A 16,176-nucleotide genomic window follows, 5' to 3' on the forward strand; every position below is an offset into this window, starting at 1 on the left:
CACAGCGGGTATGCACTGTCCGTTGCGTTATTAATTACGCTTAAACCAAATTTGATCACAGCTAAATACCTACTACCTACCTGCCTACTAGGGTAGAGGTAAGGAAAGAAGATTTTACCTTATTTTATATAACTTTATAAGAAACTTCTTTTACACCCTTTCATAATTTCAGCTGGTTTTAAGAATTGACCCTATCTGACGAATATATCACCCTAGTGGCAGTGTCTGAGAGACCATCTGAATTCTGCAGGACAAACTCTAACCTCTTAAATACAACACTTGTAATCATGTTTGGCTATGTAACTTCGATCCCTTAGGAGCGTGTGATTCACTTCCTTTTTTACTGCGGCTGGATAACATATGCTTCAAGAGAATTTTTGTATAAATTATGAGTACATAGTAGCTAGCAACTATATAATAGAATATACGACCGGACATTTGACTCAATGATAATTCAAATAGAATTTTTTAATTGATCCAGTTAAGTTTGATTGTTATAGCAGTTTATATATAAGTGTAGATATAATCTCTATAACAGATGCATTTTATGAGATCTAAAAAAACAATGTTTGGAATCTAGACATACGAGAGCCTTCGAAACATAAGAAAAAGCATATGAGTAAAAACCGGTCCATTAGTGTAGGTTCAATAGAGAACATTATTACAAGAGAGTGTCTGTGACGTAGTTCTGTTAGAGTGAAGATGTAATTAAACGTAGCAAGGTGACAAGGGTATAACGTACTTCAAATCTTCGTTCTTAGGTCAACGTTCGATTCGATTCAACGACAAAAATATCTGTGACAATATTTATTATTTTTTAAGTAAGTGTCTGAGTATAAAAAAAACCCTTGATAGACCGTGGCAGAATAATAAACTCAAAATCAAACTCCAGATAACTTTATTCATATAGGTAACCAAGTAAACTTATGAACGTCAACAGAAAAGATGTTAAATTAATTCTAAATTTACATTTACTACCAGTTCGCAAGTCAAGGTCGTAGAGCAGTCAAGACGCTTACTTTTGGAGAATAGAATTCTTACTTATAGAAATGGGCAGGCCATATTGTTTGGGGTACAGATAAAAGTTAGACCACCGACGGCACCCGGAACCTCCAGGATAAATAAACTTGGGAATACCCCACCACACCACATATCATTTTTATAGATGCAGAAACTGTTGATAAAGTAAATGCCTTTAATAGATACTTTATTTAACGGCTACATCGATAGACGCTATTTCCCGCTTTCACAAACAATAACATCCTTCTGAAAGTGTAATAAATCGCTTCATTATTCGCTTCAAACTTGGATGTTTTTGCTTTTAATATTAGTGAAGATCACGGATGACTGTTAGCTGAGATCTTTCAAATTACATTTTTAATTTAACTGAATAATGTTGTTGGATCTTTATTTTAAGTTTCTTATACGAGCGAATTCATAGCTTTGAGCTTTGGTTAGGAATCAGTGAGCTGAAGTGCACACTAATATACCTTATATTACTAACTAACTGTATAACTATGTTAAGATCACATTTATTTTTAAGGGTCTTTATTTATTACAGATTTTCTTATACTCAAACATTCACACATACTTAAGCTGTAACTCGACATTTTTTTTATAAGATTTAACAATAAAACTTTTCTTAAAATTTATTTTTCTTTTGAACATGCACCATGTATCACGGTAGACCTAATCTAGTAATGACACAGGGGCTTCCTAGTGTTTGTCATAAACATAATATTTTTTTTATGAATAATATAATTATAATGTGTAAATAAATAAGGAAACTGGTAAATTTATCGAATCACGAGTTAAGTTCGGTTGCGGTTGTTGTATGAAGCTGTTTAAAAAAAACTCTTTGTTTGAAGCTGGGTAACAACTGACTTTAATGGTTTAAACATGAACTTATAACTAACATTTGTGTTAGTTATAAGTTCATGTTGTAACATTAGTAGAAGGGATGCGACGCTAACAAAAACAAACTTAGCTTATCTAAGTTTTAGTAAATCTAAATGACACTTGTGGACATCATCGGAAACGAGTATTTTACAATACAATTTATAAGTGTTGTAAGAATTAAAGGGATCATATTGGCTTCAAATGTACGATGGTTGTTTACGCATCTAATTATTATCTAAAAATTATATATGTAAGTTAAGTAAAGTTAGGTTACATAACACACGGCTCCGCTTTAAAACAGCTCCAAACTTTGTTCTATAGTTGTACTTTACGACTTGTATATAGTAGTACCCCAAGTAATATTATAATGATTTAATTATTTTTTTTGGGTTAAAGAGCACGCGCTAGTACATTATTGTATGGTACACCATTGCCGAGTGATGAAAAAATGTGGAAAAAAATTGGAGCTGTTTTAGGTAAAATCGTGTTTCGAATTTACCCGTAAATTAGTCCTACAATAGGCTAGGAAGACGTGAATCTATTTCATTGTCATGTATCACTTTGAATATATTATTATTATTATACTATTATTGAATATGGCAAATAATGATTTATTTGTTTAATACATACCCTTGACAGACTTTGTCCTGTATACATTTTGAATACAAAAATGATTTTTAATCTAAAGAATTCTAGATTATTTGAAGCTTAGAAAATATTTAAAATCTGTTTAGGCCTTTAGGAGGAGTTTCATTACAAACATGCGTATATTATTTTATATTGTTTCGGAAAAAGATACATTATAAAACATGATATTTTTTACGTAATAGGAGGCAAACGGGCAGGCAGGCGGCAGGCACTCACATTGCCGGAAGGTTCTCAAGTGCGTTGCCGGTCTTTCAAGCATTTGTACTTTCTTTTCTTGAAGGACCCTAAGTGGGTCAGAAATATTTCAGTATAAACGAATTTTATTGGAAAATTAAATTATGCCTTTGTTTTTATTTTGTAAAATTGTGTTTCATACATTTCTCAACCGTTTCAACCATCCCCGAATTTCCACAAATATCGATCCAAACATACCTCGATAGCGATACAAAGGAACAGCAATTAATTTATGTATATAGAGATGAATGCTTTTAAATATTATTGTTATTATTAAAGCTTTATTAATAACATATTACCTGTTAATAAATAACTAAGAGCTCCGCTGTTTCTTTCTCGTAAATACATTCGTCAAATTTCATACATTCGAATGATTGAATTGTGAAAAAACGTACTGAAATCCGATATTTTTTAAATGTCAACGCTTGGTTGAGTTTTAGAAATAGTCTTACATTAGCAGCAAGGTGATATTTCTCATAAACTGCTGATAAATTGCTTTCGACAGCTGATAGCGTGTCAAATGACAACCTTTTGCTGTACGTCACATCGATATTCTAACCTAAGCACATTATTGATAATAACTAAGAATATTTGCAGTATTTCATCCGTTTCTTTATATCACAGCGCAAACACAATCTGACAGACGAGACGTAAAAACCTGTGGCGCTATAACCTGTTTAGGTCTGGGTGCCAGATTTCTGTATCTGTTTCATGTTCACGAAAATGCATGTAGGTGATGAGCTTTCTATGGGAGATTTAGAAACGATACTTAGCGGTAATTGTTAGTCCCTGTTAAAAATGTATTGGATATTGATTTGATTGGGCGTCCGCGTCAGTTCACGTTTTTTTATTCTCACCTAAATTTACATTTAATGCTAGTATCTATACAAAAATCTATACGATATAATTGGTTTATTCTAGTGTCAAAAGTTATCACTATCGCTTGGTATCGACAATTTTTGTTTTTAATAATAATAAATTATGTATTTTTAATGATATTAAAATCTAAAACTGTTATTAAACTATTAAATTATAAATAATGGTAAATCAGTGGCGCTGCAACCTTTTTAGGTCTGGGCCTCAGATTTCTGTATCTGTTTCATGATCACACGGTCGACTTTTTGGGTCTAAGCAAGCCGGTTTCCTCGTGATCTTTTCTTTCACCGTGCGAGTGAATGTTAAATTAACATTGACATAAAGTCCATTAGTGCACAGCCGGGCCCGAACCTACGACCTCAAGGATGGGAATCGCACGCTGAACTAAGCCAACACTGCTGCTAATAAGAACAAATTTATTTCCTAGTTTATAAAACTACTCGTGTGTAAATGTATTTATCATTTAAATGTTTACGCTTGAAAAGGCTTCTATGAAATATACTTCGGCAGTAATACGAAAAGACATGACAAGAAAAACGAGAAATAATTCACTATCATTCTAAATTTACAAGATTGCTTACAGCTCTCTGAACAAGTGGACTTAATTGTATATTTGTATGAAAAAGATGTCAAAGGTCGACGAATAAAAATAAAATCAAAGTTAATGTTATAGAAGTGTAACAAAAGGATTTAGTTTGGAAAACTTAAGACTTCCGTGGGCGTATTTGTGAACTAAACGGAAGTTTGCATCGTTTGGATACGTGTAAGCTATACAAATAAAATAAAATAGCATATGGCATGTAGGAATACGATTTATTGTTACTACATGACATCATCTCTAATAAAGTGAATGCCTCTCACTGCTAGAAAAATTGCTTGTCCATGTTCCTGGCTACAAGACTCGTAATCGTATTTTGTTTCATGTCCTTAAAGATTAATTAGTGTATTAAGAATATCCATAGCCTGACTCACCAGCATCATGAGCACACTCAACATACACATCTTCACGTACATACCTCACGGTTACGCTTTACACAACACAGCCAAATTAGGTACTACGTAGTTAAATGTATTGAATTATTTTTATTGTTTTTTTCCTTTTGTAAATGTTCGAATCTTTTTGTAAATCTGCTTGGTTACATTATTGGCTATGTCTTTATTCATTTATTAGTAACTTATAGCTAACATACATATTATAAAACAAATCACTTTGACAATAGCCAATACAGATTACATATATAAACAATATATAGGAAACAAAACTGAAATTTAACATTAAACAAACGACAATTAACCTTATACTTCAAAGAAAAAACTATATTTTTATTTATTGACATCTCACATCCTCTTTAGTGAAGTGGAAAATATTAGTATCGTTTTTTGTAATTACGAACTGTAGGATTACGAAACAAACGAATGCATAAGTATGGATCCTTTGGGGCTAACAAAATCGTGAATGTACTTATAAGTATACACCCGCCCTAACAGCTAACAATGCGATACTTATGTTACTTTATTTTCGTCAGTTAGTTCGTTTAGTTAAAGGGTTGGGGTGATCAAGCTAATTTTCAAATATCTTAACCGCAAAAGGTATATAAATCAATCTACGAGTCTCCAATGAAGAGTCTTAAAGTCATGCCTTAGACATAAAAATCAACGCCAAGTGTTGGCAACAGGCTGATCATGTATTTATCAGACAAAAAATATTGAGGGCTTGAATTAGAAGAGGCGCCACTGGTTTTTCTTAATTATATTATAGAATCTTACTTAATTACAGAGTCAAAGGAACACAATACAACATTTTCAGCATAATCTTCTTAATCAATTTTGGCGTAAACATAACATCAAATAAATAAATAAATTGTTATGACTTGCACTTTTTAAATTATAGCAATAAGCATGGAATTTGGAACAGGTAAGTGCATTGTGAAGTGGAGTAATTACAAAAATCCTTACTTAATTGGGTTTATTTTTCTCCCCTCTTTGCTGAAAATAAACTGGAATCTTGAATATGAAAAATAATGTATAATTTTTATACTGAAGCGCTTATCCTCTATTTTTCTGAAATAATAATATGGTATAAGGAAAAGATTTCCTCTCAATAATCTGCCACAGATGTAGACGATTTTCAACGTCTTACAGACGTGGGTTTGAAGTCTGTGTGGCGTCTGTAACCAATGATCCCCATTTTTAAAAGTCAAATTAGCATTCATATACTGTAATATGTTGCCTCGTAGATTAGCTCAGTAGTTGTAGTAAATCCTAGTAGAAAATACCCTTTTCAAGGCGTATTTCCAAAACTTATACATGATTAGTCATGACTATACTGTCAGATCGCTAACTGCGTGTTCAATACAATAATGTTTTTAGGATACTCTTAGGACTGCCTCGTTTCTGCAGTGATTCGGAGAAGTTCACCCAAGCCCGTAAAAATGATTTCTGGGCTATTATTTGAATTAAAATAGGATGTCTGTTGAGCCGGATACGGGGCGGTCGGAACAGCATCTCCAAGATAGTGTAAGATGACCAGTCTTCGCCTATTATGAGGCATTTTGTACGTACACTTATCGGTACAGATCCACTGGTGTATGCATCTTCATGAGTTTTATGTTTAGCTTTTTAACAATAATATTCTAACACTAGTCTGTGAGTTTTTACTAGCATAATGAAGGATTATTTTATCTGAACAAATAAATAATAATATATATGATGGCGGCAGTAGGTAGTTGGTACAAAAAAGACATCGATATCGAGCGCTAGCGGCACGTGCACCTGACGTCATCGCCCCACTACGTTTCGGGTTTATAAAACGTGGTGCGTAAAAGCATCAATTACTACCCCTTTCCGACAAAAAAGGCTCGTGGCCTCGATATACACTAACGGATCCGGACGATCCAATTACCGTAGCTAACAATAAATTAAAAGCCGCCCGTGCGGCCAATATTTATAAAAATAGCCAAACACAGATTAGGGTGAAAATCCGCCTTCACCGGGGAAGGCGAGGACCTTTACTTCGTACTTCGCTCACTCCAGTGAGCTTCCGTCCGTCAGGCGATTGAACACCCCGAGACGGCCCAAGCCGAGGTACGAGTCTCACAGGAGACGCCCTTGCCGCGGGATAAAACGCCATTCAGGCCGAGCTACGCTAGCTAAATCAGCCCGAGCTGAGCTGTAAAGGCCCTTAAGGCCAACAGCGAGATTCCATTCAAAAAAAAGTATCGACACGCATTGCTCTAGTTGCCTCGAGGTGCACGGCCCGCAGTCTTAACCGACTGTCACCTCTCTCCCTCACAGTTATTATTTTTATTGATTAAATTATTAATTAAATTGTATTTCGTGCTTTACTTCTGATGTCTGAGCAAATTTTGACATACATACATATATTAACAGTCAAATGTCAACAGGTCAATTATTTTAAAATATAATATTTTAAAAGTCTACTAAGTCAAATATAATCTATATAATCTAAGAACTAAATCTATTCATCAATCAAACTTTTTAAATGTGTTTTAATTTTCTTTTTATTATGAATACATATGTAGGTTAAGAAAATTGTAAATATGGTATATTTCTGTTTTAATATATATGTTTAATACGTCAATAGAAATGGTGCGTTAAGTAAGTAAGGCATTCCTGTTCGTGCGTTATTTTTTACCGAGGTCAATAGTTAAAAAATATACACAAATAATTTATTTAAATTTCTTTGTGTTCATTTTTGAATCGGTGAAACCCGCTTTTATAATTTGACGCGTTCGCAACAAAAGCTTAAGAAATTATAATTAAACCAGTAGGTCCGCTTTCACGGACCATACCTTGAGGGAAAAATATCGTGACAAAATTCATATCAGATTTCAAAAAATCGAAAGCTTTTCACGACAATCTCTCCATTGAGAAGATTCTATATTTAATAATATTATATTCTAAACTTAGATTTTACGATTTATAAATGTTTAACATCTTTGGAACTTGTTTAGCGAACCAACCGACTTGCCGTATTTCACTAATACTGATTTAGACCACGCTAGAAATTCACCAAAGAATTTTAAATAATTTTAACGACTTGTAAAGCTCTGCTCGGATAGAACAATCTGGATGACCGAGGAGTGAAACTACGAAATGATCGAATTTGCGGCGAATACCACATTAATAAATGAATAGTACCACAGAAATGATTTTGATGACTGAATTGATCGTTTTTAAGACATTAACTGAATATTCGTTTATTTAAGATAAACGGAGGCGTAGATATCTCAAAATTAGATAGGGCTAATAGGATATTTATACTAAACATTTTAAAATTTGATTATGTTACAAATAATACAAATCCATAATATTTTTTAGTAAGTTTTTTATAGACCTGTGTGCACATATTTTCATGAAAAGATCAGTGTTGGCCTAGTGGCTTCAGCGTGCGACTCTCAATCCTAGGTCGAAGGTTCAAACGCCTGCTAAGCACCAATAGACTTTTTGTCTAGGTGCGCATTAAACATTTGCTCGAACGGTGAACGAAAACATCATGAGGAAACCGGCTTGCCTCAGACCCACAAAGTCGATGGTGTGACTCACATTACAGGAGACTGATCACCTTGCCTATTAGATTGACATATGATCATGAAACAGATTTAGTAATCTGAGACCCACACCTGAAAAGATTGTAGGTCCACAGAGTTTTGTGCATATATAAAGGGGATTAATTATAATTGTCCAGTGGCTCTATTGGCATAGGATTTAATATCAGATAGCATCAATTTTTTTTGATGTGTCGTTTTCCTCACAATGTTTGCCTTCATCATACAAGCTAGTATTAATAACGCACGTGTAAGCATAAATGCTTTGCGTCACAACCGGGATTTGAATGTACGGAGTTAAAAGGCGTGAGAGATGGTGTCGGATGACCAGTTCTGGACGTGTTGAGTGACCGTGATATGATGCAGCGATGTGTATACGTATAACTGAATGGTCTAAAAGTCCTTAGGCTATAGCTGCCTTTATTTATTAAGGAAGGCGAATTAGTTTGACAGAATATTGTTGTTTTCTGTCTTACATAATAACGGAAGTTCAACACATTGAAAACGTCTCGTTCCTTTTTACTAGCTAGTAAATCCGGCTTTTGAGGCGAGCTCACGTTGCTTTACGTGCCCACTGTGGCAATACATTGAACTCACAAAAACGAAAAATAATAATAGTATACATATGTAGTTACGGATCCCGGAAATTCTCTTTTCTATCTTCCGAGAAGACTCAGACACGGAAATAGTGGAGACCAAAAAGAGAGAACCCGCCAAAGTTGTTACTGTTACTTCTCGACAAAATCACTCGGAAGAAGTTTTTCGTCTCAAGCGGATACTCGGAAGAAACTAAGAAAGGAGTAGAGGTACTCAAGAAGATGATTCTTACCCGGTCTGGTATACGAAGTTTGAAGTCCTTTGAGATCTCTTCGTGCAACAGAGTAAGTTTTGAAACATAACTCAGTCTGTATAGAAAATCCGCTTTTTCCTCAATGTACCATTTATATCTGACCAAACAGTTGCTGCTCAGTTGATATACAGATACTACGTTATTAAACGAGTATTGATTCGAGGTCCAAAGGTAAAAAGTTAGTGCAATATGTGGCGGTTACTGTGACGTTGCTCAGTGTGACGGATGACTTAAGAAGAGGAGTCTGAGAAAAATAGTGTTACTGAGGTAACTAACAACTAGAAATTGAGAGAGTATATAGCACAAGAAGTGCGTTTGTACAATACCCAGTTGCAATAGAAAAAACAATTGTATAAGGAGTATCCCTAAATTAATGGAGTTTGGTGCGGAAACTCCATTTATTTAGGGATACTCCTGTTGAAAGTCGGTCTAGACTAAAACTTCTCAAAAATCACTTATTATCTAAAGGACGTCACGTATTGTGATCTAAATGTAATTAAATAGATAAAATGTAAATGTTTACTGCGTATATATTTTATCATGATATATGTTTGTATTTGTTAGCGTCACAACCACTCTCCAACCCATAATTTTGTGTAAGTTAAAAGCTCATATTTTAAACCATTAAAGTCAGTTGCGCAGTAAGTAGAGACCACATCTCCCTGCGCTTTGCAGGCCCTACAAAGGGCAATTAGCCCGCCCCCGTACCGCCGTATATCAGCAGGGCAGCCAAAAACACCACCCGAAGGGGGTAACATGCCCCGAACGGGCCTAAACACCCCCCTCGCTAGAGAGGGTGAAGTTCTTGCTACACGAGTGCATTAAAGTCGGTTGTTACCCAGCTTCAAACAAAGTTTTTTAATTGAACATCTCCATACAAAAACCGCCACCGAACTTAGCTCACGTCACAACAATTAAAATTATGCACTTTCAACGTAAGACCATTATCATCCAAAACAAGTCAATTAGAAAGAAAACATTATAAATATTATAAGTTTATAATAGTACAAATAGCTTTAATCCGGTAAAAAAATTGTTTTCTTTCAATGTGTAAAAGCTATGTTAACCAAAGACAATACTAAGTTAATTAGATCTGAAAAATGCATTGAGAAAACAAATGTAAAAATATGGAGGAGGTTTTTCTCTACAATTACGTACCAGATCAGTAAAACAAAATAACTTAATTTTTAAGTAACCGGTCACCCCAGCTTTCCCCTCAACGAATATGTATTGCATTACAGCGAGAAAATTCTGCGAGCGTTAAAGCACTGCCACAGGGATCAAACTTTTAAAATTTGAATTCTTCTTTTTATTAATTTTTAATTATTTTTATTATTTCTATGTTGGTTAAGAAAATTGTAAATATATATTTGATTATTATGATTACTAATAAAAACGTATCGGAACTTAATTTTGTACGAGTTATTCTAATATAACTCATATTAAGAAAGTTAACTAACTAATTTTTTGTATGGATTTATACAGCTCTAATAATAATAATACATTTTTGAATCATATGGTTGTATGTACTTAGTCTGGCCATAAATACTGTTACAATTGAAAATTAACAAAATATTACAATTTAGAATCTGTCATTTTTATATCATTGGGTTTTCTCATTTTGGCGCCATTACATTGTATACTATTTTGCGATACTAAAATGGAGTGTGGTGATAAAGAGAACCGAATCGCTGTAATTACATTACACAACGTAGGTCTCCATACCTACCGAGGTATGCTAGTAAAATGTTTGTGTGCCGGGCTATTAATAGGTACAAGGAGACCTCCTATGTTTGTGACAGAAAAAGATCTGGCAGTCCACGTAGTGTTCGTATGAAAAGTTTTCTTTGAGTACCTCAAAGCAGTATGGGAAAGAATTCGAAGAAATCCTGTACGAAAGCAAAAGATTTTATCTCGGAAGACGAAAATAACACCTAGAACCATGTTGCGTAGTTGCGTTGCGACTTAAGACTTGCAGCCTATAAGAGTTGTACTAGTAATTTTTTAACTGATATTTAAAGAAATAATAGGATGGTAAAACCGAACACTGAACAACTACTGAAGCGGTACGCAAAGGGAGGTCACAGAAAAATTTTGTTTACGCCTGAGTTTTTTTTTACAATTGAGTAACATTTTAACAAACAATATGACCGTATTTTTGCTCAAAGCTCTAAGGAAGCTTTCCAATTAGTCGACAGAGTGTAACGTGGGCACAATCCGACGTCAGTGATGGTTTGTTGGGTGGAAGAAGTGACTGAGCCATACTTTTATGAAATAGGTATCAAAACATCGGCACAAGTGTATCAAGATACCATTCTTGAGAATTTAGTGAAGCCCCTTAACAACACCATGTTCAATAAACAAGAATGGTCCTTCCAGCAAGACTCGGCGCCGGGTCATAAAGCTACGCAGGTTGGAAACGGGCTTCATCAGAGCTGAAGACTGGCCGTCGTCTAGTCCCGACCATGAATTATGATTTATGGTCAGTTTTAGAGAGTACGGCTTGCTCTAAACGCCATGATAATTTGAAGTCCCTAAAACAATCCGTACGATTAGCAGTGAAGAATTATCCATGGAAAGAGTGCGTGCTTCTATTGTTATATGGCCTCAACGTTTAAAGCACTGTATTGTAGCCAATGGAGAACACTTCGAATAAGCTTTTTATATTTTAAATTGTTTTATATTTATGTTTTGAAGTTATTTATAATAGTTAAATAATAAATTAAGTAATAATTAAAGTTAAGTTATAAATGTTACTTGCTGTAGATTTTTTTACTTTGTTTCAGTATGTATGGCAAGACTAGGTATATAGTAGTATAGAGCACCAAATAATACAAAAAAACAGTTTTTAGGCATGAAATAGGCTTAAATGAAATTAAAATAAAAACTTAGCGTAAAGAAAACAACAATAAATAATAAGATAAGAGGAGGATTTTTGTTTCCGCGCACTATTCGTTTATTTCGCACTGTACGCTGCTTAGTTCGCCACAGTAGTAAAAGTAACTACATATGTTATAAGAATCTATGTGGTGAAAAACCCTGTTGTTTTACTATAAACGTAAAATAATTACTTGTTTATTTATTTAGAACAACCTCACAGTTTACTTTATTATAATACAAAATAATTATTAAATCAAATCGGTAATTAAAAGGTTTACACGCAACAATAATATGAGGGTGCATATTTGTGTAGGTGTGTATCTGAAGCTGTACTATACGGACAAAAATCCGAATTGGTAGATTTCTAATACCTTTGGTAGTCAAATATCCTATTATATTATACCCTTACAGGGTCAGATATATATATATATATATATATATATATATATATATATATTTATAAACTTAATTTTCTTCAACAAATATTTATTATAAATAATGAATGTTCCGTTGTTCCAGGCAATGTAATGAAATAAATATGGCGCTGAAATTAATCTGCATATTTTTCACTGCTATTTCGGCGAATATCATCACAACGATCTTGAAAAATAACGAAGTATATAATTATACACTTAAAATAGATAAACAGAAAAATGTTTCAACTGTCACGAAGAGTTGTGAACATATCAACGTGACAAATTCCGAGTATCGAGTGAAAAGTTTGAAGTCGATACATTTAAATAACATATACTCTGTGACGAGTGGGCTGATAGAAGATATGGCGATTGATAAGGTGGAAGGCGGCGGGTTAAATTTGTATGAAGTTGTCTCAGTCGATTGTGGAGGGGCCAAAGTGTGCTCCAACGTCAGAAGTAGACCTAACGACAGGAATACCATAACAATTGGGTTTCTTAGCGCTTACAGATGGAGTCAGGTCAGTCAGTTATGAATGTTTAATATTTGTTCTAAATATTTACACCGTCAGTACGAGGTAAGGTTCACTGAGACTTCCTTAGTTTTATAAATGTGGCGATTTCATAAGAGTTAGTCCTCCTGGAGAGTATAGCCAGGCGTAGGCACTCTCTTCAGTTACATTGCATTCTTTCGTTACATAGCATATAACATTTGATTATATTGTTTTACGTGAGTGGTTAATAGAGAGTAAAAGTAAAATATTATTTAAACCAGCTCGAAGAAACATTTTGAGCCTTATAGTCTAGGATAATGCAATGTTAAGCAAAGAATTAAAAATTATTTAAAATGGGAATAGAATCTTTTCATAGACAACACATTATGATGTTGCTTCTATAATTGTCTCTATGAAGACGCCAAACTGATATATTAGTTCTTCTTCTTCTTTTGGTGCCTTTCCATTAGAGGTTGGCCGTCAGTCTCGTAAACCGTGTCTTGTCCTGTCCCAAATGCGCGCCTCTTCCGGTTTTAATAACCGTCCAAAATCTTACGGTACGAAGCTAGTTGAGTAGAATATTCCTAAATTTTATATTGTGTTTGAGGGCAGAATTATTAATTTAATTATCATCAATACTGTGGTTTCGAGTATTAAAATTTGTTAACGTAACCTTAGTGGTTTATGATAATTAATTTCGATAAATATATATTTTTTTGTTTTACTTACAATATAGAGGGTGACTAAAGGATCTTAAATCCTTTGAATTTATATGAGAAAGTAATAATATTTTAAATTTAACCAAATTTTTTTAAAGGCGAACACACTACTCGCAGCCTTGCTCTGGAAACCAGTTGTGGGAACTAAAAAATCCATATCGGAAGTTACCGAGTACCAGTGCTGGCCATATAATAATATTAATAATAATAACGATATTTGAATTCTTGGCCAAGGAACGACTAGACATTTGAATAGGATCCCTAACCTCCAAAGTTGATAACAATAATAAGTACTTTATTTCAGATTTTATCCATATGTTTTAATTAGAGTTCTGCCTTATCTAGCGTTGATCACGTTGCAACTCACGTCTTGATTTTGAATTCTTGGTCAAAGAATGACTAGACTAGACTAAACTAGATTATCATATACCTAATATAATCATTCTAATCTAATTATTACTAAGTAACTGCCTACAATAATTAACAGTGAAAACTTTTGAAAAATGTAAACTTTATACACTGCGCTTTTTTGCCTTTTCTTTGTATTTTGAAATTTTTTAAAGGCAGGGTTTCCCGCGCCACCACTAAGGGTATCTGCCCACTAAAATATTTCCGAACCAATTCGAATTAGGGTCCTTCAAGAATAAAGCGAACCAATTGTTAAATGGCCGGCAATGCACTATGGCATTAAGAGCTATACGTACGAGTTTATACGTATAAATCTTGTTTTAAGACAGAATTTCGAAATTCAAATTGATTGTAAATTTACCAGGAATTTCTGTGCAAATTCAAACGTTGAATTGAATGGACGGGATTACTGGAATTACTGAAGTTCTTATTTACGATTGATTTACAGGTATTGTTTGCAATTATTAACACGCGTTGAATAGATTTACATACATGTTACTGGTACAATTTATTTTTTGTAAAATGGGCAGGATGCTCACCTGATGTTAAGTAATACCGCCGCCCATGGACACTCTCAATGCAAGAGTGCATTGCCAGCCATTTAAGAATTGGTACGCTTTATTTTTGAAGGACCCTAAGGGTGTTTGTTCCAGACTCACACCGTTATACAGATTCTAGACTTCTTATAGACGACGGGATGGCGATTTTGTATACCTACAACAATCAAGGTATACAAAATCGCCATCCCGTCGTCTATAAGCTTAGACTGTGTGAGAATAGACAATTATCTCCTCCTCTTCAATTATTCTAGAATGAACTAATAACTAGGTTAGGTTTGGTTAGTCTGCGTTCATTTAGACTTCATTCTTTCTACATGCGCAATTAACACTCATTCGCGCCCTCATTAGTTTTTGAAAAAAAAGCTTTTTCTTAAAGTTATGATTATAAATCTTCACAGATTTATTATTTGATAATGTTTAAGGAAGCATTAAGATTAATTTCAATTTTAATTAAAATTAATATGGTCCAAAAAATATATAAAAATGCCAAGAACAATTCCTTATAAAGACTGCAATTTTTGAAAATATCTATTATATATTATACCAAATAACTATTTTTTTTGTATAATATATCGTATCAAATACGGATTAGTCTAAGTTATTTCAAATAAATAAAACAAAAATCTTTGGCACAACAACATTTTTAGGTCTAAGCCTCAGATGTCTAGATATGTTTCATGATCATATGTTAAGCTAATAGGCAAGTAGGTGATTAGCCTTCTTCAACTTTTCGGGTCTAACACAAACCGCTTTTACCACGATGTTTTCCTTCACCGTTTGAGCGAATGTTAAATTCGCAAAGAAAGAAAGTCCATTGGTGTACAGCCGGGGATCAAACCTACGACCTCAGGGATGAGAGTCGCACGCTGAAGCCACTAGGCCAACACTACTCCCTTTTTTTAAGTATATACTTTGGCATATAGTAGAAACTTTACAGTGAAATTTAAGAATCCCATAACCCTTGCCCTGCTTTAAGAAAAAGAAGAATGGGAAGTGACAACTGAACTTTCCATCACTTTTCAGTCCAAGACTTTAATAGTCTTACAATTCGTGACCAAGAAAAAGCTATATGCGTGTTACCTAGCTAACACTGGAAATGTTTAGAAAATCAAAAATGGCGTGATGTGGAAAGTTGCCAATAGTTCTATTGTTTTTCGAAGTAATATCCGTTCCTCTCTTCACATCGAATACGACGATAATTACTACGATGTAACACGATTTTAGATTTGCCGCCAATTCACAAAAACAAAAGACAAATGAATTCAGTATACTACATTAGGTTACGAAAGAGTTCTAAAATTGAAATTCTGAAAAAGTTTTCATTACCAATGTTTCTAACTGGCCAGTTCTAAACATTTTCAGTGTTACCCACGTATTGAACAGTGTACGGTTTGTACGCTTATGTGCCTAAGGATAAATTGAGTCTCTAAATTTGTTAAAATCAATTAAATTTGTAAACTTATTTAGATAACTTTCCTGTTAGATAAATCAAATTTGTTGTGAATCCCTTTGCTTGTTATTAACGGGCTCATTCATCAGATTAATACGTGCTTGAGATTTGTTTAAAATTTTACGTCAATCTCGCTACGTAAATACTTTTAAATTAAACGACTAACAAGGTTCGTAT

The 16,176-nt window shown here is 33.9% G+C and overlaps 1 protein-coding gene across 1 annotated transcript in view; it reads left to right on the forward strand.

Moving 5' to 3' along the window:
* Positions 1-11,424: 11,424 nt before the first annotated feature.
* LOC123712241 (guanylate cyclase 32E) overlaps positions 11,425-16,176 on the forward strand; it is a 90,778-nt gene continuing 86,026 nt past the window's right edge. The window contains exons 1-2 of the mRNA XM_045665251.1: positions 11,425-11,487; positions 12,605-12,889. Of these exons, the coding sequence (XP_045521207.1) occupies positions 11,425-11,487; positions 12,605-12,889 (348 nt within the window). The remainder of the gene's footprint in view (positions 11,488-12,604; positions 12,890-16,176) is intronic.

The sequence above is a fragment of the Pieris brassicae genome, chromosome 7 (assembly GCF_905147105.1).
Source record: "Pieris brassicae chromosome 7, ilPieBrab1.1, whole genome shotgun sequence".
Taxonomy (NCBI): Eukaryota; Metazoa; Arthropoda; class Insecta; order Lepidoptera; family Pieridae; genus Pieris; species Pieris brassicae.